Genomic DNA, 27,431 nt, shown 5'->3' on the forward strand with positions numbered 1-27,431 from the left:
GAATCGACTTCACACGACATTAACTACAAGATCAGAACATTGGCGTTTACATGGGCAGGGTCTTGCTTGTCAAACATATAAAGGTGATTGTTGATACTTTTAAAATTGTCGAGTCACTTCTGATTGAGCCCGTCACACCTTTATTGACGTATGTAATGCCTGACTATTGTTCAAAAGATATTATAATATTCATAAGGAGACATTCAACATTAGGAGACAAATCCCAACAAACGATGTCATCTAATCAGATTTATTATGCAACATTATAAAATGTTTTTAGCAAGTGAACTCTTTCTGAAAAAACAGGGCATTACTACTGATCTCATCACAATGACACATTTGGCTAATCTGAGTCATATGCAATTGAAGACGCCAATGCTTCTTTATTCAGGAGATGAGTAAAAGAAGCAATTGCATCTGTAATTGCACACGGCGTCTTTAGTTACATATGTGATTTGTCATCTGAAGTTTCACTGACGGTGAGTTTCTGAAACTCATCACAATTACATAACTGCAGGACTATGCAAATCGAACATCTGAATGTGCCATCGTTAAATCTCTTACATTTGTTTAAACCAACTAAAAAATTATAAATAGTTCTACTATAAAACTATAAATAGTTAGTGCAACTTTTATCCTCATTACGACAACTTCAGAACCATGTACAAATACCTTAAAGTCAACATAATTTGCCACTTACACTAGTAATGGAGACCAAATGAGGACTTAGCTAAAATTCGGTCAAGCTATTTGGCTCCTTGATGACATTAAGGGATGTCATCTGAAAAGGAAAGCAATTTGAGAGAAAGAGCAAATAAATAAGGTTGATACTGATTTAATGACAACTTCTTTTACACAAAGAAACATTCACCAATTATACAACCCTGTATCCTCAAAATGTAACGCTAAACTTACAATCTTCAAAGGAGTAAAAAATGTCTTTGAAGATTGTAAGTTTAATTATACATTTTGAAGATATAATATTTACATTTCTCAAAAATATAATTTTCTGTCATAGTCTAGATGTACTGTAGTAAAACAGATCTGGGCCATGTTTGTATTCTTTTTTTTATTTTTTTTCTGTCACCATCCATAATTCTAACCTTGAAATCATGATTAGGCATAATAAACCATGTCTTTTGAATCATTCGTATATGTGAAAAACAGCTAAGAACTGAACAAATAGTTGTAACCTGGATCAGAACAAGATATTAATTAAATAATTATACAACACTTCCTCACCTTACAAACTGTTCATAACATTATTTGTGGTATAGCAAATCAAGCGCTATTTTTGGTGCCAGGAACCCAAAATTATTAAGAAAAAATTATTGGATTTAATACAGCAAATATGATTCAGGACGATTAAGTAACAATACATATTTAGATCAATTAAATATACTGATGTATCTAATTTTTTTTTTTTTAAATAGATTTAAAAATCTGAAAAATACTGTTTTTTTTATTTCAGTAAATACACTGTAGCTATAACCACTTGATTTGAAATCTTTTTTTGTTTTTATAAAATACATGGCCTGTGTTTCTTTGTTGCAATAATGGTTATCCAGATACATTCCAAGAAAAACTCAAATATCCCTTAACAACAGTGTTTACTATTGTTTAAACCACTTGATTTAAAATATTTTTATAAATACAATATAAAATACCATATTATTTATCTTTTGACAACAATATTTCTCATTTTCACAAGAAGCTATAGTTAACTTTTTTTTTTTTTTTTTTTATCTAATCCGGTGAGAAAAATATCCCATATTTGTGTAGTTAAGTGTAAATGAAAAGTGCTATATCTAAAACCATTCAAACCACCTTCATCAGCAGAGTCTTTCCTTCTTCTTGGGCTCTAACACATGCACAAGCACACAACATATGCTTGGTCGGCACTCCTGATAAACAAATGCCATGACAGGAAGTAAAAAAACAGGAAGAGAGAGATATCTGTGAGTCGACACTGTAAGCATGAACAGAGAAACACAGAGATTGTGATCCTATTAGAATACGGAGAGGCTTATGACATGACAATACCGTCAGAGAGCTCGCCAAATCCACTTAGCACAACTAAACCCAGACTACAAAACAACCAAATAAAGCACAGGTTTGACAGAAATGTGTCTTTTCTTTTCTCTTAATGTCTTTTGATTGCACTTGCCCTTACAAAGATTATTAATAGCCTTTCTTATTGTCCTATCTATCACATGTTGCTGCCTTTATAATTGTGCTATACATTTAAAATAAACCCTTTTAGATTTCTATATAAAATGTATATACTTGTTTTTTCATGAATGTGTTTTACAATGATACAAAGAGCAATGGTTAACATTTTACCAAATTTTAGACTTTTTATCTTATTTTTAAATAAAATATTTCCCTAGATTTTATAAAATTATTGTGCACCCATTATTTTTCTAGAGTATCTTTTGCTGCTGAATTATCCACTAACCAAGTTTATAATAGTATTTTATAACAGATTATGATTACATATTTTTTAATTTGTTATTTTTTCATTAAAATTAAGTTGTCTATATGTAGTTGATTGTGTTTAACCCACAAAAGAGTGATGATCAGGTCAACACAGAGAAGTATAGAAATTCTACATTGATTTAAAAAAAACTGCGCTGGTATCGGATTGGATCGAAAATTGTATCGTTGAATCCTTAAATAAATTAATGAGCAAATAATACCAATAAAAAGCAGCTTATTACAGGTTCTTGATTCTTTCTGATTGGTCAGTCTCAACAATCCGAGGTGTGTTTTTTACAGATAACAACCGCTCATGCAGGTATTTGAGGCCGATGTGACTTTTACGTCTCTCATATCACACCTCAGCGCTCTTTCTTGCACACCGCAATTACAAAAAACCACACGCTGTTTTGTTAAAAAATAAGGTGGATATGGGGCCAAAAATCTGCCAGGGGAAACCCAGTCATTAAGCCATTGAGAATAACCATTTATGACCTGTATTCCTTCATGCAACACATAACCAAAACCAGTTGCCACAGTACCACGTGATAGAAGCCTAACCCAAAACTGGGCCACAGTGGCAGAATGCCATCTTTGAGTATCAGCGTGTGTAAGCAGAACAGGACAAGTGGATGAGGAAAGAAATATAATGGTTTGGGTTTGTATCATGGATGGGAAGTGAAGTAAGAAAAGCCTTCTGCATAGAAGAGGAAGTGCTTCAAAACAGACAAACTCATGAGCTTAACAAACAGATAGCATAGCAACGGCGGTTTTGATTTAAAACCAAGCCAGACAACACGGCAATGTAAACATACTTCTTAAATGATAGTAATAGATGAAAAGCAAACAGATTGTACCTGTTAGTCAATGACAATGAACAAAAAGCAATCAGATGTAAGAAAAGTGACATATGTCTGAATTTATACATAATTTCTACTATTAATAATCCATTACACACTTTTGAGAGTCACCAACAAAGAAAGAATCTGCATTTTAATTCACACCAAAACGAAAAGACCAACAAGTGGGCGGGAAATATGCTAATGTTTCATGTTGATGCTTCGTTTTAAAAACGACTCATTTCAATGATTCAGAGTCGACTCTTTCTTTTGAGAGACAATATACAAACTTTATACACTGTGCACTTTCAGATTTAAAACTTTGCAGGATGTTTTCATCCATTTAGAGCTATGTTACACACTGCATGAAAAGTAATTTTCTAAAATCCATAATAGGGGCACTTTAATACAGATAATATGTAATATGAATAAGCTGTAGAATCAATAGATAAAACTTTAAAAATGACTACGTATATATATATATATATATATATATATATATATATATATATATATATATATATACACAACAATATAGGGTACACTTACTTCACAAGTTTCACTTGTGACTGTACTGAGAGAGCAAGATTATTTTTTTTTTTGTCCTCTTTCATGGACAAGTTTAAATTCCTCTTATTCTTCAATCTCCTAACCTTTAGCTAACTGGCTCTCGAGAGAGAAGTGAATCACACTTGCTCTGTGTTGCAAGGCATGTGATTGGCTGTTCGCTACAGATGTCACATCCGTGTGCATCTGCTCCACAAATTTAGGATCAAAGCTTGAGTTGACAAATAAAGTTGATGATCAGAATCATGGTACCAACAAAGCCGTAACGGAGTGGTTTGGTTTTGTCAACTCAAAACTAATTCTGTAACTGAATTTGTTCAACTAGCATCTCGGTACAGGCCCCAAGTGACTCGAGAGCTATATTGACAAAATCATCTGTTCACTCTTGTGCACTAGAGCACAAAATATTGAATACTGTACCCCACAATGCAATGCACTTGACATGACCCTTTCATCCTTACCAGTATGTGATCCAATATCATCAGCAAAATTTGTAAACATGATTTCATTCACTCATTATTTGATTGGATGGTTATTTTAATTAATTAATATTAATAGTTAATTAATAGTTATCATACTTTAGGGTTACAGTACTTCCACAGCGTTTATTCAGCATAATCTTATTAATAATTTCAACATTAACTAAGACATTTTTTAAACAAAATGTTTTTATCAGTTGACATTAATGCACTGTGGACTTATGTAAACAAATAATAAATAATTATATATATTAACTAACATTACAAAGATTAATAAATGCTTAATACAAGTGTCATTCACTTTATCTTTGTAATTCTTTATGGCATTAACTAGCTATTTCTGAGTGAAAATCCTGCCAATTTCTTCAGTGTCTGTTGTTCATTGTTAGTTCATGTTAGCTAATGTGTGAGCTAATATTATCAGATCTTAATGTAAAGTGTGACCAGTATTATTAATTATTAAATGTAAAATTAAAATTAGAAATGGACAGCAATGTGACAAAAATACAGCATCCTACTATTAAAAATGTGTATAGTCACACACTGAGCAAGGTTTGCTTGCTATTAAAAATATTAGGCAATATACTGTATGTACTATGCAATACACTGAATTCTGAATGTGCACAGACGTGACACAGACCTCCAAAAGTCAATTCAATAAAACCTCCTACATTTAAAAGACAGCTGAAACCAGATATGCAACTAAAGAAACAAATGTTTCAGTTCATGATTTCTTCATATATTATCCAACAAACTCATTCAGCCTAATGATTCTAAATCAAATGTGGCTAAATAGTTTTCAACCAGTAGTCACTACTGACTGCTAAGTAATGTATTACTTGTCCAAGTCCAAAGGACAGTATGAATGCATACATCTTAGGTCTTGACTGTCTCTTTGCTCTCCAGTTAAAATGAAAATGTCATCATTGATTCAACCACATGCCACAGTTGCTGCTATCCATTGACTTGATTGGTTGGTTACAGACATTCTTTAACATATCTTTGAACAACTTGAGGGCGAGTAAATAATAACAGAATTCTCTATTTTTTTAGGTGAACTATCCCTTTAAGGTGCAAGTCATGATATCAACCGAGTCATAAGTCTTTATGGTACCTTTCAGATAACCATAAACATTTCAGAGATATTCAATGAATCATGGAACCAGGTTTAAAAAGATCAACAGTAAAAACCAAACTTTCTATCCAGCTTCAACATTATGAATTGATCATGTTATTAGTGCTAATGTCCTTTGGTATGGTCATGTAATAGTCACATGAGCACAACATATTGTGTGACTATCACTTTTAGCAAATGAGCTATAATGCCACTTCAGTTTATTCAAAACTAAAAACTAATATGGCAGGAATGTTAGCACAGAATAAATCCCAAACTTGAGGATTTTATACTAGACAACAAGGCAGGCAGTCAGTCAGACTTAAGGATTGTAGGTTAATTAATATACAACTTTGACTGGTTTGGGTGTTTAAATTAATGCCAGATATAGAAGAATATAAACACTTATTTAAAATTTCAGCAATAGAACATTTCGAGTTCTGGAAATGTAGCTCCACCCCAAGTCAAAGCCTGCTGACAGTAAATTTGTGCAAGCAGTGATTAGATAGCAGGTTTCGTCCCATCATCATGGCTATGACAACAAACATGTGATTAGTCAAATAGCTCTGCGATGTTAAGTTTCAGCTCAGTATTTATACAAGGCTTTAGAAATTAATTACAAATCCTCGCTTAAACAGATTTCCCAGAGGGCCTGTAGTAAAAACATGGTACAATGGTTACCCATGGTTAATCAACTAAGATCAACTTAAACTGAGGATTTACTGAATTAAAGACTTGTTGGGAAATATTTCCAAAAACGTCAAAACATGAAATGGCATTAACAAGTCATTTTACTTGTTAATTTCTAGGTGAAACACGATATTCAATGAAAAAAAAATGGGGCGGGACTAGGGATGGGACGATAACTGGTTTTATTGATAACCGTGATAAAATGTGCTGAAGGTTAGTAATATCGTTTAAAAATGAATTATCATTAAAACCGTGTTTGATTATCGCGGTTTTAATAACTCACTATTAAATCATGTCCAGCCAGCAACAGTCTGACGCAAGCGCAGCGCACAATGTTTTTTTTGTTTTTTTTTCGAGAAGGAATGGTGAAAGTCAGTGACTTTTCTATGCTTTTCTATGCTTCTACACTTTTCATTGTAAGGAAGGAAATGCCACAGAATTTAATCTTTCTTTAAATTAAGTGCATAGAGTTGCTTGTTTTATTAGTTGTTTGTTGATTATTAAATATAAAACTTGCTGAAATGTTTTCAGTGTGAGCATCAACTATTTTTGAACACTTTCATCTCGTTTCAACAAAACCGTGATAATATTGATAATCGTGATAATTTTAGTCACTATAATCGTGATATTAAATTTTCATACCGTCCCATCCCTAGGCGGGACTTGATTACATAATTGACTGGATCATGATAAGCTCTTTATATCAGGGTTATTATCATTAACTGAAGCTATTAGTGAAATAAAAAAAGTGAAATGTATTAATTAACCTAAATTAATTCAATTTGGTTAATTAAAATAAAGCAAAGATACAAATAAAAATAAAATTACATTGCTTTAATAGAAAACAATAACTAATAGTAATGTTAAAAACTACATAAAATTAACCCCCAAATATTTTACTAAAAATATTACAAATATAAAAAAAAAATCGAATCAAATTAAAAATATTAATACAAATTTATTATAGGATATAAATAACACTATAACAGGTTTTTAAGGGGTGGAATACAAATTCAGAGAATCATTACAGTTTGAAAACAATTATTATTATGTTTTTTGTACTGAAATAACATGCACTGATGACCGTTCACAGTCAGACCACAAATGTGTTTTAGGAAAGCACACAAGGTCAATAGTGATTTCATGTCGACCTCATGGGCTTTAGGAAATAAGAGAAGACCGACTCCCAAGTCCCAACAGCTGACCTTGACAGTCAGTGGAGGAGAGAAATGCCCATAGGGATGTTAGGATGTGTGTTTTCCAACCTGACAGAAATTGAACTATTTAAGAATAGTCAGAACGAGCGGCCTTCTCCATAAACCCTGTAAAAGTGACATCACTGCTGACACACCTCCCTCCGGCTGTACCATTCCTCGCTAAACCAGATGAACATCTCCGACAGTGACAATGAGAAATGCTGCAGGAGGGAAAAAAAAGAAAAAAAAGTGACTAACCTTTCTTAAACTCCTCCAGCATGGAATCCAACTTAGTGTCGTGAAACACAAAGTGGACCGGATGGTTGTAGAATTTAGTGATGGTCTTCAGTGTAGTGCAGTCATCCGGATCCACAAACGCCAGGTCTTTCACAAAGAGGATGTCCACTATATTGGTCTGTTCGTCCTCGTAAACCGGAATGCGTGTGTATCCGCTCTCCATGATTTCTGACATAGTGTTGAAGTCCAGCACAGCGTCGCTGTTGATCATAAAACAGTTGCTGAGTGGAGTCATGATGTCCTCCACCGTCTTAGTCCTCAATTCCAGAGCACCCTGGATCATGTTCATCTCCTCTTTCACCAGGTCGTTGTATGGCGCGGTCACCTTAAGCATCCCCACCAGCTTCTCCCGGTTGTACACAGTGCCGATCTCCTGGCCAAGAATGCAATCCAGCAGTTTGCTGATGGGGAACGACAGCGGAAAGGTCAGAAGCATGAAGAACTTGGTGAGGTGGATGGTGTTAGCGCCCACCGCCAAGCCGTGGCGAGAGCAGAGCGCCTGAGGAACGATCTCACCGAAGATGACGATGCCGATGGTTGATGCCACCACAGCACCCAAACCAGAGCCGATAAGATCATCCAGCAGGATGGTCAGCGTGGTGTTGACCAGCACGTTCCCGAGAAGCAGCGAGCATAACAGATAGTTTCCTTTCTTCCGGATGGGTTCAATCTTTCGTGCGTACTTCTTCTCCTTCTCCGTGCCACAGCTCTGGACGATTCGCAGCTCCATGGGGTCCAAAGCCATGAGTCCCAGGTTTAGACCACTGAACATACCTGAGAGCACCAGAAGGCAGGAGATCAAGATCACCTGGAACCAAATGGGAAGCAGAGACTTCTTCTCCTCCACCACACGCAACTTTCCATCATGTTCTCCCAGGCGGTACCACTTCCCATCCTGGCTGCGTCTGATGCACATCCCGTAATCCTTCTTGGACTCACTTTTCCTAAGTGGTTTAATACTGAACTCCAGCACCCCAGATGTGCCCTGGTTGCTGACCTCCATCTCAGTCTCGATGGAGATGTCTTTGGTGAAATCAGCACAAGTCCTGTTGAAGTCAGAGCTGCTGTCCTCGCCCTGCTCTACGAACTTAATCTGCTGCTTGGTGTCATTACTGATTTGCAGTCCGTAGAACCGGAGCTTGATTTTGCTCCCCTCTGTTACCTGTATGATCCCATTGTCGGCGGTCGTGGCGGGCTTTTCGCTCCACTCCAGCCGCATGCCGAGGATCCGGCTGTCGCTCCCCAGGGATTCCGCTCTATTAGCGCAGATTTTACTCCAAAAGAACAGCATTAAAGTCAGCGTGCACCCTTTCCCACTCCATTCTGTCGCCATGTTTGTTTCGCTCTCTGCGGAATGAGAGTTGACGTCACCTACTCAGTTCACAAGGCCCCGCCCCCTCATTAACATAGCGCCTGTGAAACTCCAATCAGAAGAACGAGTTTGCTTGCTAAATTAAGGAAGAACAGTATTTCTCAACAGTTAAGGTGGAGCCATTTCAGCTTTTCTATCACAAGAATATATATATATATAAAAATATAAGCAAAAAAATAGTTATTTTAATTTGTAATAAAAATTTCACAGTATAACTTTTTTTATTGTACTTTTGATTAAAAATAAAAAATAAATAAAAAAACAGCCTTGTTGCATAAACAGATTTTCGCTATTTTAAGTTTGGATATGTTTTCTAGTGTTTATACAGTAATTAACGTAAACTAAAATATATTCTATGAATATATATTACATAACAGTACATTTATTGATGCCCACAACACAAAATTTCTTCATTTTCCTAACAAATATGTTCTCAATTCTGGAATCTTTCATCAGATTTACACACATACATATTTTTTATTTTAATTTTTTTTTGTATTACATCCAATTATTTTTACATTAATATTATAGACATATTAAACCCGTACAAATTTCAAAATAAAGAGAGGTATCTTATGCTCACCAAGGCTGTATTATGATTTAAAAAAACAAAAGTAAAAAAAAAAAAAAAAACTTTCAAAACTAATATTGTTAAATCTAATTACAATTTATATGTTTATTTATGCTGTGGAAATATAATGCCTCTTTTAGCTATGCAAATAAAACAACTTTTCGATATCTTTGACAGAGATGTAAAAATGCTTCCACCAACAGGTGGCGCCATCAGACTGGCTAAAAATGAACGCTACTACAGCTATATCATACATCCTCCATATTCCAAATTATTTTATTACATAAGATTTATTCTGTGCACGGGGACTGGTTGTTAGACATTCGTTTGCAAGTAGACATTAATGTAGTTCAGAAAGACAAGAAAAAATAATCTGAGACAGTTTTTGCTAATGTATATATTTAATTAGTAAATCAATTCAAATCAATATAATATCACTCATAAATTACATCAATATTACAAAATCAAAAAGAGACATGGGAATGAGAAAAAATACAATGTGGTCATCCTAGAAAGACACTGACATATTGCTGGAATTAAATATGAGCACTGTTACTGTAAACACAAGGACCTGAGGTATAAAATCTCCTTACTAAGACATCAATTAGTTAAATAATAATAATCATAATAATAAAAAGTAGGATAAAAAAAGGCAAACCACCCATGATGTCAATATCATATTCTGTATCGAGTCAAATGCTCTTTGTAAACAAAGTATTTCAAACGGTTGTGTGCGTCAATAACATAAAAGTATTTAATAATTTAACCTCTTACCACATTCTGAGGGAAATGTGTGCAGCCTCATCATCTGAACTCATTATCAAAAAAAAAACTAAACTAAAAAAGAGAAAATAAGTTCAACAACATGAGTTAAGACAATCATAAAGAGGGCAAGCTCAAATAATACATACAGGGGCGCTGCACAAGATCCCGGGCCCTATGCATAGGCAGTCCTGATGACCCCCCCCCCCCACCCCCCACACTTGAAAATATATATTCCAGACTTTTCCCCTCTCTTCCTTTGGGGCCCTGGTAATCAGTACTGGTTTTACCCCCAGTCCGACGCCCCTGAATACATACCAAGACAGTTTCAGTCTAGTAAACTGCAGCACAGTTGTTACACTTAAGCCACGGATAAATGAATGGCACTTCATTAATATATATGACAAATGAACTTGATAATATATTCATCTCAGAGAAACAAATGTAAAGAATCACACTGGCATCAGAGTCAGGATCCAGATATGTCAGTGGAAGATACAGTCTCTTATTGCACGTCAATCACTGAAGTGTAATTTTATCCTACCATTTTAATGCATTGATTGGTCAGTTCAATTACATACTCTCGTTTTTGAGAGCACTGTTATTATAATATTTTCCTTCATTTACCACAGCAGATAAACTGTATAAGATGTCGTCATTCCTAAACTGTTTCATAACCTAGTTGTCCGCTTGCTTGTTGCTATAATATCTAACGTTCTGATTGGTTGACTTGACTGGGCAGGAGGACCTCCACTGTGAAGCTGACCGTTTTGGACTGGAAGATGCTGTAGGTGTTGTCAAATCGCAGTACATCTGAATAAAACAAAATACAGTAAATCCACATGCACATTTAATTTTCATGTCAATTAGTGATATAAAATGAAGTCTGTAAGGATGTACTTACACACTCCTGGTTCTGGACAGGTGAGGGATCCGTCCTCGGGTACCAGGTGTGCGTTGTAACGCTGATTTGGCACAACTTCCTTCATTTCGCTAGCCTTAATCCACTCTCCAATCTTCTTCTTCATATAGACACCGAAACCTATGTCGGCACCATCACAGGTGAACTGCCATCTGATGAGGAGACCATTGAATAGAGTACTGAAAAGCTCACAAGCTCACACTCTCACATCCAAATCCTTTTAAAGGAATGCCAACAGACCCAATGTTAGTAAACCCAAATGCATGTCCCATGCAGAGATTCTTGCTGCTTTGTTTAAAGCACCTTTGATGTTATGATCAGTATCTGTAATTAGTATCAGAGAGTGCTTCTGTGTAGTATTAGCATTAGATCACCTTAGTGCACAGTTTGGTGCAAGTAGCTCATATTCCACCTGATGAGATGAGCCACGGCCAATAGTCACACACTGATCATAGTCCACTTTAATGGAGTCTTGAACATAGTAGGTCTTGGGAATCTCTGATCCGAGCGTAATCTGAAAAAATAAATAAATAAATACAGAAACCTTCGTTTAACATGTAGTTGGCTGAGAAGAGTTGGTAATAATGAATCAGAAAATTCAAAAATAAATAAATCACAAAAGAGGATGAAACTTACAGAAGCATCATGAGTGCGAAAGATAAAAGCCTGACATTTAAACATTAGTAAAGCATTTTATGGGAAATAAGGAAACAGGAAAAAAACAGACAGGAAAGCAGCCCAAATCAAAGTGGCTTTTAATAAGGAACACAAACTCCCTTTACATGCACTGTTTGAGATTCATTATCCTACATGAAGCTTAAAGAGAAAAATGTTGCAGTATTACAGACTGCAGATGTGTTTGTGTTTTATTTATTTTCATGAGCTCAAAATCCAATAAAATACAGAAATAAAAATAAATCGTCACTGAATCCAGTAAGAAAACAAACTTGACAGCATAAACATCAGACACTTTATAAAGAGTTAAGGTCACGTTGTCTGGAGTCACAGACTCAAATATAAAGATGTTGGTTGAGAAAAAGTGTATCATTCAAAATAATGCACTATTATTTTCATACACAGAAACACATTTAGACACTCGAAATCAAAGACAATACTTCATATTCAGTAACTCAATGTATTAAATGCCAATTCGCATACTATTAGTGCATCCCAAATAAGGTGCATGGACGGAATATAATATAATATAATATAATATAATATAATGTAATGTAATGTAATGTAATGTAATGTAATATAATATAATATAATATAATATAATACAATACAATGTTCGATAGTTTGGGGTCAAGTCATTTTCTTTAAGGAATTTATACTTTAGTTCAACAATGATTCATTAAATTTTAAAATTTAAAGTAAAGAAATTTATCATGTTACATTTTATAAAACAGCACAAAATCCTGAAAAAAATAATAGTTTCCACAAAACTATAAAGCACTACAACTGATTTTAACTGTTATAATAATAAGAAATATGTCTGGGACATCAAATTTCTGAAGGATCATGTGACATGAGTAATTGCTGCTGAAAATTCAGCTTTGACATCAAAGGAATACATCTGATTTTAAATTATATTCCAATACAAATTTTACTGTACTTTTGTAGACTTAATAAATGCAAACTTGGTGAACATTTAAAAAAAAAACTTACCAGCCAAACATAGTGTAATACAAATGAAGATGGATAAAATCTAGTCTTTTCTTATTTTTGTTATTGTTGAATATTCGATTTCATTCAGAAATGTCACATAATGAAAAATAAATGTTCAACTTTTTTTAAAGTTGATTTTAGGTAAAGGTGATTGAATTTAATGAATACAGGAATATATTGAGATGCTAATATTTACATGCAAAACATTGAAATGTTGAATCAAGACAATTTTATCAGTATACGTCCCAAAACTGGCATATAGCATCTTTTTACATACTCAAAAGCACATATCTTTGGAAGGTGTAGTAGAAGCATGTGTATTGGGATTCAGCCAAAATTGCTTTATTCTCTCAATAAAACAGTCTTGTGTAAAGACATTACAATAGAAGCCTGTGATTTGTGTGACATGTCATTTAAACATGCAATGACTCCATCTGTGCTCATTCATACAAACAGCTCCTTCTTGTGTACTTGATCTGTCTCCCTTTAGCGATTTTCCCATGAAGGAAGTGCTCTGGTTTTCATTAAGGTTAATTACAGTTTTAATAGGCAAGGAAATTGCCGTCCATTTGTCATAGCAGTGGAAAAACAAGCACTCTAACTCTCTTTAAGACAAAATAAACAATCTTCAGTTCAGCTCTCTAGACAAACATTTATTTGACTTTGTGCGATATCACAGTCCAACAAAGACTCCAATGAATATTTGTAACTAAATAACTAAATATCAGTCTACTTTGAGAGTTCACAAAGTCTTCCGAGGTTTTTTTTAGCACTTCCAGTCCTGAAGGGGGCAGCAGCTTTACCTGTGTATCTACATACATACACAAAAATGCCTCAGTTCAGAACTTTGAATGTGATTTGTATTTTAAATCCTACATCTCCACTAGCACAGAATTATTTTTGGAAACAGAAATGTAACCCTGTGGTGGTCTTTGCTGATTTTAGTTGAATTTTGAGACACTTGCTATATAAACACACAAAAACGAATCATGGACATTATTAGAAAAGGCCAAATGGTCTTAAAAGAATAGTGAAAAAATGTGTTGAAAATGTACTCAGCCTTACGCAATATTACAATATTATAGGTGGTTATATACAGTTATATACAGTATTAGCTATTAATGATGAATGTGTTGATTACAAACATGCAGATTTTTTTATCACTTCAGATGTTAATTGATGGACTGGAGTGTGGATTATTGTGATGTTTTTATCAGCTTTATCATTCTGACGACACCCATTCACTGCAGAGGATCTGTTGGTGAGCAAGTAATGCAATGCTACATTTCTCCAGAATTTGTTCCAGTCAAGAACCAAACTCAATTACATCTTGGACAGTCAGAGGGGGAATACATTTTCAGCAAATTCTTTATTTCTGGGTGAACTATTCTCTTAAAAAATAGTCACACTTATGATCTAAATTCTAAAAGAAATAAATGCTGCATTATTTAGATACAAATAAATGAAATATTACAGGATAACTGGCACTGAAATTAAATAGTGTACATAATTTCATTAAAAAGTATAATTATTATTTGTTTTGACAGTACCATAGGGTTAAATAAGCACTGTATGTCCGTTTGACAGGGTGCTTTTCATGTGTCAGTGTCATAACAGCCCTTTGCTCTTCACATTTAGGATTTATCACAAACAAACTCATATCCACAATGCTTTGACAGATTGGAGGGGAAGATTAGTCATGTCATGCGCTCCAAAGCTGCAACCTTGCCAGCAGATCAACCGAATAATCAGCTTATGCAATAACCAGTGAACCAATCCAACGGGTTCTCGTCCAGATTACACCACATGGTATCAAGTGTGTCATAAAGAAATATATAATGTTTTGGAATCATAAACCGATATATATAAACAACCATTTGACAGCTATTCCACCCCTCTGTTGATTTGAGACACCATTAGACACTAAAAATACATCTAGAAGGAGGTTGTGAGGCAACAGGCTGAATATGTTCCTATTGCTAAATGATGTGGGTTTACTGATGCAAGGACAAGAAGCTCCTTTAGGTTTGAACTAAATAGGCAAATAAACAAATTCAGAGTTGTTAAGCACTTTTCTATGAAACTAGATGAGCAGGAAACAAGCAACATACAAACAGTCAAAAAAACCCCCTTGGCTATGAAACTGGATTTTGCATTACTTGGTAACTGGAATTAGTACTCCAACTGTATCTCTTTTACATCGTGGATTAAACCATAAATTATTTAGCAATTTTTAAAAATCTCATTTTTAACTCACATGCTGATGGTTGGTGAGTGTTAATTTTGGACCCTGCAGAAACAGTGTCAAATTGATTAAGCTTTTTTGTTTTCAATTTATAGAAACATTTAGATAAAGATCTAAACATACTGAAAACTACGGAAGCTTGTTTCCATCACAAGATAACAAAATGTCACTGTGACTTTTAATCTCACAATTTAAACATTTTTATTGAAATTATGAGTTTACATCTTAACATTTATACTTTTTATTGAAATTCTGAGAGGAACGTTAGAACTGCGAGATGTAAACTCAGAACTGGAAGATATAATACAGATTTGAGAGACATAAACACTTCTGGGAAAAAGTCAGAATTGCAGAAGTTAACTTGAGGTTGACAGATGTGAGATAAAACTTTTCTTTTTTTTTTTTGTATTGGGTGCCAGAAATGGTGCTTCCATAGAAAACAAAAATAAATGTACATGAAATGCAAAACCGTAGAGAGAATCAGTTAATATTTATAGTTTTCTTCCTCCTTTTTTATGGTATCAATCAAGAATAAACCTTACTAAATGTTGCTATCTACAGATTTATACTTAAATCAAGAACTACTTGAAAATATAAACATAACTGGATATGAAAAATGTATCTTAATTCCAAACGCATTCTCTGAAAACTCTTAGTATTTTACCAATTTTAGCTCATTTTCGATGTTAGATGTAAGAACAGTTCAATCAACAATCAAACTAAAAATACTTCACATTGCTAAAATCAAGAATCCTGTATTACTTCACCGCTGATTTCAGAGTGAAGTATGAGATGGATGCTCTATGTCAATCAAGAATGTCGGTTTTGCACATGGGTTAGACCTCAAGGTTCATGAAACGGAAACTGCTGACTAATTCTCATGTGGTTTTCGCAGCGTCATTCCACTTTAACTGAAAGAAGAAATCTAGGTTTAGTTACAGTTAACATGACCTCGTTAACAAGTCAACATCACTTAGCATGATTGGTGCTCTTTGTTTCTTTCTCACCCTGGTTCTACATCTGGGGTCACCGTCAGGGTCAGTCAGTTTGCCTCCATAGTGCGCTGGGAGCTCTTCAGGGTCGATGTATTTCTGTAAAACCTCCTGCCAGTTTGCTGAGGAGACAGACAGAAGCTTAATGATAAAATGCATTTGTGTGAAAACATGACTTATGTCAAACATCTGGATGGCAGCTGTGCTCTGGGTACTAACAAATATCTAAAAAATTAATATTCTAGGTTTATTTTTCAACCTAATGTCTATGCACTTCTGTATTTCGACTCTCAGCATTTTAACCCAAATACGGGGAAACACACTTACTGCAAATAATTCAAATGGAGAATAAGCAAGTGATTTTTTTAACAGAAGTAGCTGTAGCTAGTAATTTACTGTAAACACGTGTGTTTTTTGTTTATACACACCAAATGATGAGTTGAAATTATCGTCTGTGGTAACTGACAGGATGTCAAATACACAGTACACAGACGATCAAGATGAAAAACACACAATATTGCTTTAGGAAACAACCCAGCTAATCTGTCAGCTAAAGATATTAGCAAAATTTTCCACCAAAATGCATTTAGATTTAGCTGAACGATCTGAAAACTGCAGGTTATGTGGGAATTTCTCTGAAAAAGTGTGATGAATACAACAGGGAAACTAGTTTGGCTGTACCTCTTAGAAAACTTGCAAAATACTAAAAACAATATGACAAAGAATCGTGATGAAATCATAAACTGTGATTTTCCTGAAAAAAAATTGTGTTATGATATTTTTGCCATATCTCCCAACCCTAATGCGTATATCATTACAGCAATTATTTGGCAACATAATAGCATACATAGTCAGAATATAAAATTCATAAAAACAGTTGAATTTTAAAGCCATTTATGAAATATTGTTCAGCCAAAAGTGCAATTACTGTCATGTAATTACTCTCAAGTTAGTTTTTTCTTCTGTTAAACTCAAAAGTTATTTTGAAGAATGTGGGTAACCAAAGAGATGCTGATACCCAGTGACTTCCGTAGTATTTTTTCCCTACTAGCAAAGTCAGTGAAAACCAGCATTGATTTGGCTTACCACATTCTTCAAAATATATATTTTTTGTGCTCAGCACAAAAAGGAAATTAATGCAGGTTTGGGACGACATGAGAGTAAGTAAATAATGACAAAATATTCATTTTTGCGTGAACTATCCCTTTAATGACCAGCAGCAGCATGTTTAGTACAATTAGTCTGCTGTCACTTTAAGACACACATCTAATATACAGGCATGCACCCGTTTTTCTCTCAACTGTTTACTCTCACATAACCAACCGTGTAAACTTTATTTATTTTTAGAAATTCCCAACTTTATATGGGGCAACAGTTTGGGAACACAAATATTTTTCAATCTCTGTTTTCTTTTTTTCATATTTATCCAGACCTAGATATTACTAAAATCAAATTCTATACTTTTCCATACTGTGTAAGAACCCTGAAAAGACATTAGCACATTAAGATATGCGTGTTCACTTACATCCCAGTACGATGACCTTACGGCGAGTGTCCACACTCAAAAAATGTTTCACCAGATTGTAAGCCACAGGAAACAGTTTGGGTGCTGCAACAGAAACAGTGGTAAATATTTCAAAAGCGGTATATATTTTGCTAACTAATAACTGAGAAAGTTTTGAAGATACTACTGACCTTTAATGACAAATAACCTCTTGAGTCCCTCTGGATAGTTATCTTCAAACATAGTGAGAACCTGTGAAAGAACATTAAAGACATAAATGAGTCAAATGCAACTGAAAGAACCAATAATATATTAAAAATCAAGAAACACATAAAAAACACACCTCTCCATAAGTCTCTATAGCAGGCTTATATAAGTGCTTCATTCCCAGACCTTCACAGTCGTAGATCATAGTAATTGCCTCAATGTTCCTACCCAACTGAGAGGGAGAAAAGAGAAAGCAGACAGACATTAACTATTAAATACACACATTAAGCCATGATATAATTCATCATAACCTCAGTTCTTCAGTGAGGGTTCATTTTGAGACTGGAATAAACAATGCAACTTTTGCCCAGATTTTTGCTCCAATTTGTTTTGATTGTAAAAACACCCTGGAGTCTTTAGAATTAAAATATTTATTTGCTGTACACTCTGAGAATTTAGGCTAATGTTTCAATAATTTAACAATATGTTCACATATTTACTGTTCTCTGATGTTTGTTAATAGTCACATGGCATGCAACTAATGTCTATAGGGACATGGTGATACAAAAAAAATAATAAAGTGGGAGGAAAAATTATATGTTAATCCTTTTACGTTCAAAATTGTCCACAAAAGTATTGTTTTCCCCCAAAAAACTTTACATACACTCCCAAAACTATTCCTCATCGCTTTTCACAGATGCACACTTACCCGTTCGCTCTGTAAGTCACAATCTTTCTGCAGAATCTCACAGTCTCTGACTTTAGACTTGACTAAGTCCTGCTTGGATACTGAATGCATCAGACCCTTAGGGTCCAAAGGTCCGATGACGTCATACCAGATGGGGCTCCCTTCACGGTCATGGCCACACATGCCACCAGACAGATACCTGGCTATCACCTAAGCACAAGAGTAAATCATAAAATTAAACTGGGACACATCATAGAAAACAGGAGAGCGTGATGTATATACATTCAACATCAGCATTGCAAAATCCTTTCCCACTTTATGCAAAATATTTACTAAAACTAACAAAAAAAAGTTTCATTAAGAAACGGCCATGTTTATAATGAGCAAGAGTAGGTCAGCCAATCATAATAGAGGTCATATGCATAGAAGTCTTAAAGGGACAACAGCCTGTTCATTAACACCTGTTCATTACTAGACACAAAAGACTAATGAAATTCAGCTTTGCAATTACAGAAAAAAAATAAAGGAAACTATATAAAAACAGAAAATAGGTAATTAATTATTATGTATTATTATTATTATTATATCTTAAGTAATTAATATATAATAATACAGAAATATTTTAATACTATTTCACAACATATTACTCTTTTTGACTGGTGACCATAAAAAAATCTTCTTTCAAAAATAATTTATTTTTATTTATTCAAACTACTTTGAGAGTAGTGTAACTGCAAAATATTAAAAAGTTGAGATATGTTAGATATGTAATCATTAAATGGGTGTGTCATACCTCTGGCACCTGCCACTCTGTAGTGATGGTGTCAACTTTCAAGTGTTTCCGAAATTCCACGTGCTGTGCAGGAAAAGCAACACGTGATTAAAAACATGCCAGTGTTTTTGCTCAAAAACTAAAACCTTCACCACAGCAAAGTTTAACAGTGTTATCAGTTCGGACTGAACATAATTTGCCACCATGAGTCTCTGTGTATAAGATACTGCTGTGCTTTGAGCTGAGGTTCAATCAATGCTGTAACAGAGTTCAGATATACAAGATGGCAAGAAAATGTCTGTAATAAAAAAAAAACATGAACTACACAAGCATCACTCACACAATGGGAAAGCAAGCAGCACTCTGAACACCCAATAGCACAGAATGATCAGGGTGTAATCACCCATAAGCTGTGATTAGACAGTGACGTGACTCATCGCTCCTGAATTAAAACCTGAAAAGCACACTTCACTGCAGAACTGCTATCTTTATCACATTCTGTTCAAAGATGAACTGAACAGAAAATGAATACTTATGTTATTATTACTCTGGATTAATAATATAATTTTAAGTCAAGTAAAAACATGTTGCCAAGTCTGCAATAATAAAAACTCAAAAGAATGAAGTCTCTTATGCACACCAAGGTTGCATTTATTTGACCTAAAATACAGTAAAAACATTTTTTTCCATTTTATTTTCAGCATCATTTCAGTCTTCAGTGTCACATGATCCTTCAGAAATCATTTTAAAATGATGATTTGCTGCTCAAGAAAAAAAAAATTATTATTATCAACATTGAAAACCATCATACATGTTTTCCAAGACAGTTTTATGAATACAAAATGTAAAGTAATAGCATTTATTTGAAATAAAATATTCTATAGCATGTTTTACAGTCATTAATTTTGGTTAATGTGCTAATGTGTCTTTGCTAAACAAAATGAATATTATTATTATTATTAATAATAATAATAATCTTACCCCAAACTTTTGAATGTTAGTGTATCATGGTTTCCACAAAATAATAATCAATATGACTGTTTTCAACACTGATAATAATAATAATGAAATGTTTCAGCAGCAAATAAGCATATTAGAATAATTTCTGAAGGATCTTGTGACACTGAAGAGTGGAAATTCTGCTTTGCCTTCACAGGAATAAATTTCATTTTAAAACAATTATTTTAAACTGTAATACTACTTCACAATATTGTTATTTACTGTATTTATGATCAAATAAATGCACCCTTGTTGAGAATAAGAGACTTTCTTAAAATATATGGTTGTTTTTTTATCACACAACAATAAACTGATGCTGTGAGTGATGAACTAAATCAGCGATTCTCCCTTTGAAATTCAACAGGGCCTAATATTAGTGAGATCATATTACATAGTGTTATTCAACTAGTTGTTTGAAGCCTCTGGGGAGTGTACACCAAACACTGACATAAAGCCTGGTATCATGAAGGTCAGTCACACCCAAATTCATCACACTGTATGAATCCCAACCTGTCCTCCAGACAATACGCTCGTATAGGTCGTTTGTCCAAATCCCAGAAATATGACCCATCAGAGCATATACTACAATATATGCGCCCCTATCGGCATATTAATGTTTTGTACTCTTTTATTTGCACTCTGATTTTGTTTCGTGTAGCTCAGTTGATAGATTAGTGCGTTATACCTTGATATGCAATCATGCTATCTTGGGTTCGATCCCAGAGAACGGAGTTGCACGTAAAATATATATGCTCAATAAATCATAATTTAGCATGATTTCTGTGAGGGTTAGGTTTAGGAGTGGGGTTAGGTGTGGTCGTTCGAACGAATAAGCCACCTAGTAAAATATGTACGAATTACTGTGAGATCAGTTTAAAAGTCCACACATTGCATTTAAATAAACGTGCGTTTTGATTGGTAATGACGTTATACGTCATTTCATGATGACAGACGCAACGCGATACTGTCATTATTTTTACGCCCGCTAGAGGCCGCTTAACTTTAAAACGTGAATATAGGTCGTAATAAGGTGCTTGCACAAACAACCTATATGGTCGTTTTTTTTGTTGGAGGACAGGCTCATGAATCCAGAGATTTACTTTTGATTCATCAACAAATCCTGAAAAAAAAAAATCACTTTCACACTTCATTTAGCAGCACAATTATTTTGAACTAATAATAAAAAAAATCAGCTTGGCATATTAGAAGAAATATTAAAATAAATATTAAAATAGTTAATATACCGTGTGTATATATATATTGTTTTATATCTTACTGATCTCAAACTTTGAACATTAGTGTAAATACTAAAAAAAAAAAGAAAAAAAAAATAGAATATGTGATACCTTGCGCAGCATGGCCTCGGCTTTCTGTAGATTGAAATTTCTAGCTGTAAAGCAAGAAAAACAAGTTGCAATGAAGATTAGTTTAAAAATGAAGAGAGAAATATAATGTACTAAACGTTACTGTTTTTCATCCATTATAACTAATCTATTACAGGAAGCTTAAGTGTGTTGCAGGGTTTGAACTTACAAACCTTCAGTTTCCAGCACTAATCTTTGACCACAAATCTTGCACACAGACAAAATCCATTAATAAAGTGGCACACTCACAGTATAAAGAGCAAACAAGCAGTGCACATGACTTTCCTCAATATCCTTACTCCACAAGACAAGCTTTTAGGTAACTTAACTCGCTCAAGATAACCTGCACATAACTGGAAGCCATGTGCCACTAAAAGTTACTATTGGGTAACAGATTAACTGTTCAGTTGAGAAGGAAAGTTTGCAGAACTGCAGGCCCATGAGCAGACTGGGTAGGCCACAATGTGCTGCTGACCTTCAACATATCCCCATGTAGACAGACTAGGGGAAAGCCTACCCTCAAACAAGTATTACCAAAAAATATAATAATTGCAAATTCAACCCAACCCAATTTCATTTCCACAGTCAGTGGATTAGTTTTATTATCATCTACTCACACTTGTTTGTACCTGACTGGCCTAAAGACACGGCTGACCCAGAATTAGTCAGACATGGAGTCATACATAAGTATTTAATACACATAAAGAAGATTATGTGACACAACTGACAAAAGCGCTCAGTGTTTTGTGGAACGGATATCAATCGCTTCCTTATGAAGAATTTTAATGGTGGATACAGTGCCTTCTCTTCTTAAATACAACATTTATCAAACTAAATAGATTTATTTAGTTAGTTAGTAATTTAGTTCGTTTTTTTTTTTATCAGCAGCAGCAAAGACAAACTCAGTAGTAGAAATTATAGTAATCATAATAACAATAAAACCCATTTTATTGTCTACAATTAGGGCAACAAGTCTAATCGCTTGGAAAAATTAATAGATACTGCTTATTCATGTTTGTTGCACAAATAGTGCAGGATGAGATGTGCATCTTGAGATTAAGGCTTTGTTCAAATTCCTATTAGTTTAAGCAAAAACAGAAGTGATATTTGACTTATTTAGCATCAATCAAACCTCTACAGCCGTTACAAAGTTACATACACTGCCATTCAAAGGCAAGTTAATTCTTTCATTTAAAGCAGCAGTCAACTTCAGGTGGTGATTTTTGACTGTTTTCTATTGGAATATATTTTAAAATTAAATTTATTTCTATGATGCAAAGCTGAATTTTTTCTGCAGCCATTACTCCAGTCTAAAGTGTCACGAATGTTATTATAAATCAATGCTGAAAACAGTTGTGCTTCTTATTTTTTTGTGGAAACGGTGATACATTTCTTTTTTGATGAAGAGAAGGTTCAAAAGAACAGTATTTACTTAGAAATAGAAATGTTTTGTAACATTATACATTTCTTTACCATCACTTTTGATCAATTTATGCAAAGTATTAATTTCTTACAAAACAATCTTACTGATCTTAAACTTTTGAACAGTAGTGTATGCATCTCTGTAAGTGCATCAACAGCAGTACCTGTGCACTCGATGCTATACAGCAGTGAACTCGTATCACATCACTGCAGACCTCAGTGATGTATTTCACAAATGAGTGTTTATCATATCAACACTTGCAAGACACTACAGCCTTTATTAACAAATTTGCCGTGACAACAGTCTCTAACGCAGCACAAAAGATGACGATACAGGTATGCAGAAGTACATATGTGACCCTGGACCACTAAACCAGTCACAGGGGTCAATTTCTGAGATACAATTATTTGAAAATCTGGAATCTGAGGGTGCAAAAAAATTCGCCTTTAAAGTTGTCCAAATGAAGTTCTTAGCAAGGCATTTTACAAATCAAAAATTAAGTTTTAATATATTTACAGAGGGAAATTTACAAAATATCTTCATGGAACTTGATCTTTATGTAATATCCTAATTATTTTTGGCATAAAACAAAAAATTAATCATTTTGACCCATACAATGTATTTTGGCTATTGCTACAACTATACCCCAGCGACTGAAGATTGGTTTTGTGCTCCAGAGTCACATATATGAATAACCCAGATCCCTTAGAAGAAAAACATGCACAGTCGTGATTCATCACATTCACAACTTTCCATCAGGCATGCTAGATGGTGTCATTGTTTATCTGAATATAATTAATCGATTACATCAGTAATCCTGCATTAAATCTGGACTGCTATCTGTCTGGTGCCAAGAAATCCCTGCAGAAGACTGGCTGCATTCAGCTCTGCTCAGAAACACAAAACAGCCTTTGTCAAAACCCAAGAACGAGGTGTCCAAATGCCACTCTGAAGGGTCAGCTAAAAGTTTAGAGAACATTTACACTTATGCATTTAGCAGATGCTTTATCTGAAACAGCTTCCAACAGAAGATAAACTTACAGGAACTTAAAAACTTTAAATACTCAATGTTCCAGCTAAATCTACAAACCTTTTCTTTTTCAGTGTGTGCTTTCTATTCATAAATAAAATGGCCATAAAGATTTAAAATAAGTGAACGAACAAACTAATTTAGAACCGTTCTAACCAGACCAATGCATGAAGGCCTAATCTATCATGTATTGTGAGTCCCAGGACTTTCTGAGCTCATCCTCCCCGTTCCTGACTGCAGACAGACGCAGAATTGATCCGATTACACTGATTTACCCTGTCTGAACATGACATCTCATTCTAGAATCTCATCTGAATTGTGTTTTACAAAAAAAACTGATTCTATTCTATAGACTGTATCCTTTCAAAAGATTGTATTCTATGAGATAAAATGTTATATATATATTTTTTTCTATTCTAGAAGTATGATCATTCTGTAAAATTCTATCTTTTATTATTTTATAAAATACTATTCTTTAAGTGGTATCAGTTTAGAAAATTGTATTTAATATTTGTCATTATAGATTAATAGTGTCATTCCACAAGATTATATTCTATTATTAGGAAATTAATATTTAACATACAAACTGTCCATTGTGCATCATGAATGTGAGTGAAGAAGCTCACCTCTCAGCCATCGGAGCAGAAAGTGGTCACTCTGGGATGGACACTGGGGTAGAATATCCTTAACATTTTCTCGAAACTTAAGAAAACAGATGAATAATTATGCAATGTCAGACTCAGAGTAAGAAGTTGCACACACATGCATGCAACATTGCATGCATCTATTCACGTGCTGGCACCACTGCAAACTTCACTAGTTAAGTCATTTACACAACTCAGCAAAAGAGCGATTAACTAACACTTCTATACTCTTAGAAGAGTATATCCATTCTGCATTCTAAACGACCGTGATTCGGCTGTTTTCATCTGCGGTGTGTGTTTGGCCTCTCTGGTCGGGAAAATATTACATTCCAAAATCCCGGAGCAATTAAATTTACAACCTACCCTTTAGAGGAACAGAAAGGGAATAATTCACCTGTGCCAAAGCGTCGGCTTGTTTCACGCTCAGATCTCCGACTCTTCCGCTCATGTCGCCACGAGTGCACCAGAAATAGCTGTAAAAAAACCCAGCTGGAGTCAGATACTGAGAGGGACTGAGAGCGCTCAGTGATGTTTCACGTCCCTCCCACAAGTTGCGCTGCGTCTCTACCGCGAGGGGGCGCTGCTGGAACAGCCATTCAAATCACAATCACATCAGCAAAATATTATAATTATTACTAGCTTATAATTATTACTAGTAGTAGAAGCATGTTCAAGTATGTTAATGATGTGATAATTATTGATGGATTGTTACAAATATTTAAGTGGAAGAAAGAAGATAATGCTTTTACATATAAAACAATATTAATATGAATAATAATAATTATTGTTGTTGTTATTATTATTATTAGTTATTATATATTGATAGTTTGTTACATATATAGCAGCGGTTCCCAAACTTTTTTTTTATTAAAAAGATGAGTGGGGATGTAAGGGAGTGGAACTATCCTGTGTTAAGTGATGGAGATAAAGATGCCGTTACTAACAAAGACAAAGCAGAGATGTTGGTAGATACATTTGTTAGTATACACAGCTCAAACAATTTATCTGTGGAGGGAAAGAAAGGTAGAGAGAGCACCAAGTCTAAGAATATGGAAGCTTTAAAAAAGAAGGAAGTCTCTGAGGATGATCTAAATGCTCCTTTTAATATGGGAGAAGTAGAAAGAGCGTTAACTAAAACTAGACAAACTGTGCCAGGAAAAGATTAAATAAGCTATATCATGTTAAAACAAAGTACAAAAAGTAAAGAAAAATTGCTAATGTTATTTAATAAAATATGGGAAGAAGGGAGAATTCCTGAAAGTTGGAAAGAAGCAGTAATTATCCCAATAAGGAAGCCAGGAAAAGATGCTAGTAAGCCATTAAACTATAGACCTAGCATTAACATCGCATATTTGCAAATTAATGGAAAGAATGGTAAATGAGAGATTAATGTATTTTTTAGAAAAAAAAGGTTTGATAACGGAATTTCAAAGTGGGTTAAGGAGAGGAATTATATAAGGACACGTTTGTGTGGAGAGGGGGTCACACAGAGCGGGGAGAGACTGCATCTTAGGAGGAAGTATCCTTAAATCGGCGGTTTTGATGGATCTGGATCCATAAAGGGAGATAATGCTAACAGAAGAAGAGAGGCAGTGGATCTATGTTACTTCGTCAAGCAGTTAAGTGTCATCTGTAATTTTTATTAGGAAACCTAATGCCTTCATAGTACACTTCCCACACAGTTTTGGATGTACAGTATCGTCAATTGAGAGGAGAGAGTCGGCTGGGACTGTTGTGAGTTGCAGTGCTTAGTGTGAAGTGAACACGTGTGACCATTTGAAGTGATGGATGCATGCACAGGTGTGGACAATATAATTTTGTGTCTGCTCGTGTCCCCAGTTGGCATACTCGCTGGTCTCAAATGCCGAATTGAAATTAGCTAGCTGCTGTGTGTTGAGTGTATGCTGTACAGTATTGCAGCTCCTTACTGTCTGATTTGAAGAGGATTTGTTGAATATTCATGCATTGCTGTTTGACTCCCTGACTCGAAGAGGAAGCATTATCTGTCTAATGAGCTGTTCACACTAAAGAAGATCCTTGACGTGAGTACCTGATTACTGTCTGATGTGAAGAGGATTTGTTGAATATTCATGCATTGCTGTTTGACTCCCTGACTCGAAGAGGAAACGCTGTGTGAATCCCTTACCAGTGTCTGCTTCATTACTTACTTCTGGCCGTCCGAAGAGGAATCGCTGTATGAATCTCTTACCAGGTCTGCTCCATTACTTCTGGCTGTCTGAAGAGGAATCACTGTGTGAACCCTTTTACCAGTGTCTGTCCCGTCACTTACCTCTGGCCATCCGAAGAGGAATCACTGTGTGAACCCTTTTACCAGTGCCTGCTTCATTACTTACCTCTGGCTGCCCAAAGAGGAACCGCTGTGTGAACTTCCTACGCAGCCTGACGAAGAAGAGAGTCGGATCAGCCTGTGTCTATTTAGTTTAAGATTTAGCCTATTTTAATTCAATAAAATACAACGTTTAAGACTGATTACCTTGTCTGGTCTCGTGGTGTCTTTGGGTAACTCCTCGAGGTGGTACGCTTAATAGGGGTGGTGTGAGACACGGGGGAGGCCACCCCGGCCTGTGACAATTACATTTTAAAAGCA

General features: G+C 34.7%; 2 protein-coding genes and 1 long non-coding RNA gene across 4 annotated transcripts in view; all 3 read right to left on the bottom strand.

Annotated features, from left to right (window-relative positions):
* LOC132139977 (metal transporter CNNM4) overlaps positions 1-9,021 on the bottom strand; it is a 43,808-nt gene extending 34,787 nt beyond the window's left edge. For both annotated transcript variants that reach the window (XM_059548720.1, XM_059548721.1), the window contains exon 1: positions 7,622-9,021. In XM_059548720.1, the coding sequence (XP_059404703.1) occupies positions 7,622-8,993 (1,372 nt within the window). In that variant the 5' untranslated portion in view covers positions 8,994-9,021. The remainder of the gene's footprint in view (positions 1-7,621) is intronic.
* Positions 9,022-9,983: 962 nt separating this feature from the next.
* On the bottom strand, positions 9,984-25,370 carry LOC132139979 (SEC14-like protein 2). Its single transcript, XM_059548722.1, has 13 exons — positions 25,218-25,370; positions 24,806-24,881; positions 21,709-21,752; positions 19,385-19,447; positions 18,613-18,801; positions 18,040-18,135; positions 17,888-17,948; positions 17,718-17,801; positions 16,208-16,314; positions 11,662-11,801; positions 11,270-11,439; positions 10,668-11,178; positions 9,984-10,498 (listed from the first exon to the last, which is right to left on the bottom strand). Exons 1-12 carry the CDS (start codon positions 25,269-25,271, stop codon positions 11,075-11,077), a joined length of 1,188 nt encoding a protein of 395 aa, XP_059404705.1. The 5' UTR covers positions 25,272-25,370; the 3' UTR covers positions 9,984-10,498; positions 10,668-11,074.
* LOC132139980 (uncharacterized) lies at positions 12,026-14,043 on the bottom strand. The gene is made up of 2 exons (XR_009433694.1): positions 12,574-14,043; positions 12,026-12,444 (listed from the first exon to the last, which is right to left on the bottom strand). It is a non-coding gene; the product is annotated as an uncharacterized LOC132139980 (long non-coding RNA).
* Positions 25,371-27,431: the final 2,061 nt, after the last annotated feature.

Source organism: Carassius carassius, chromosome 4, assembly GCF_963082965.1.
Source record: "Carassius carassius chromosome 4, fCarCar2.1, whole genome shotgun sequence".
Taxonomy (NCBI): domain Eukaryota; kingdom Metazoa; phylum Chordata; class Actinopteri; order Cypriniformes; family Cyprinidae; genus Carassius; species Carassius carassius.

Coding starts and splice junctions, on each gene's coding strand:
- LOC132139979 (XM_059548722.1), bottom strand. CDS start 25,271: ATGAGCGGAAGAGTCGGAGATCTGAGCGTGAAACAAGCCGACGCTTTG. Junction 21,753..24,805: donor TCTGCTCCGATGGCTGAGAG/GTGAGCTTCTTC, acceptor CTTGCTTTACAG/CTAGAAATTTCAATCTACAG. Junction 19,448..21,708: donor CCGAGGCCATGCTGCGCAAG/GTATCACATATT, acceptor TTTCCTGCACAG/CACGTGGAATTTCGGAAACA.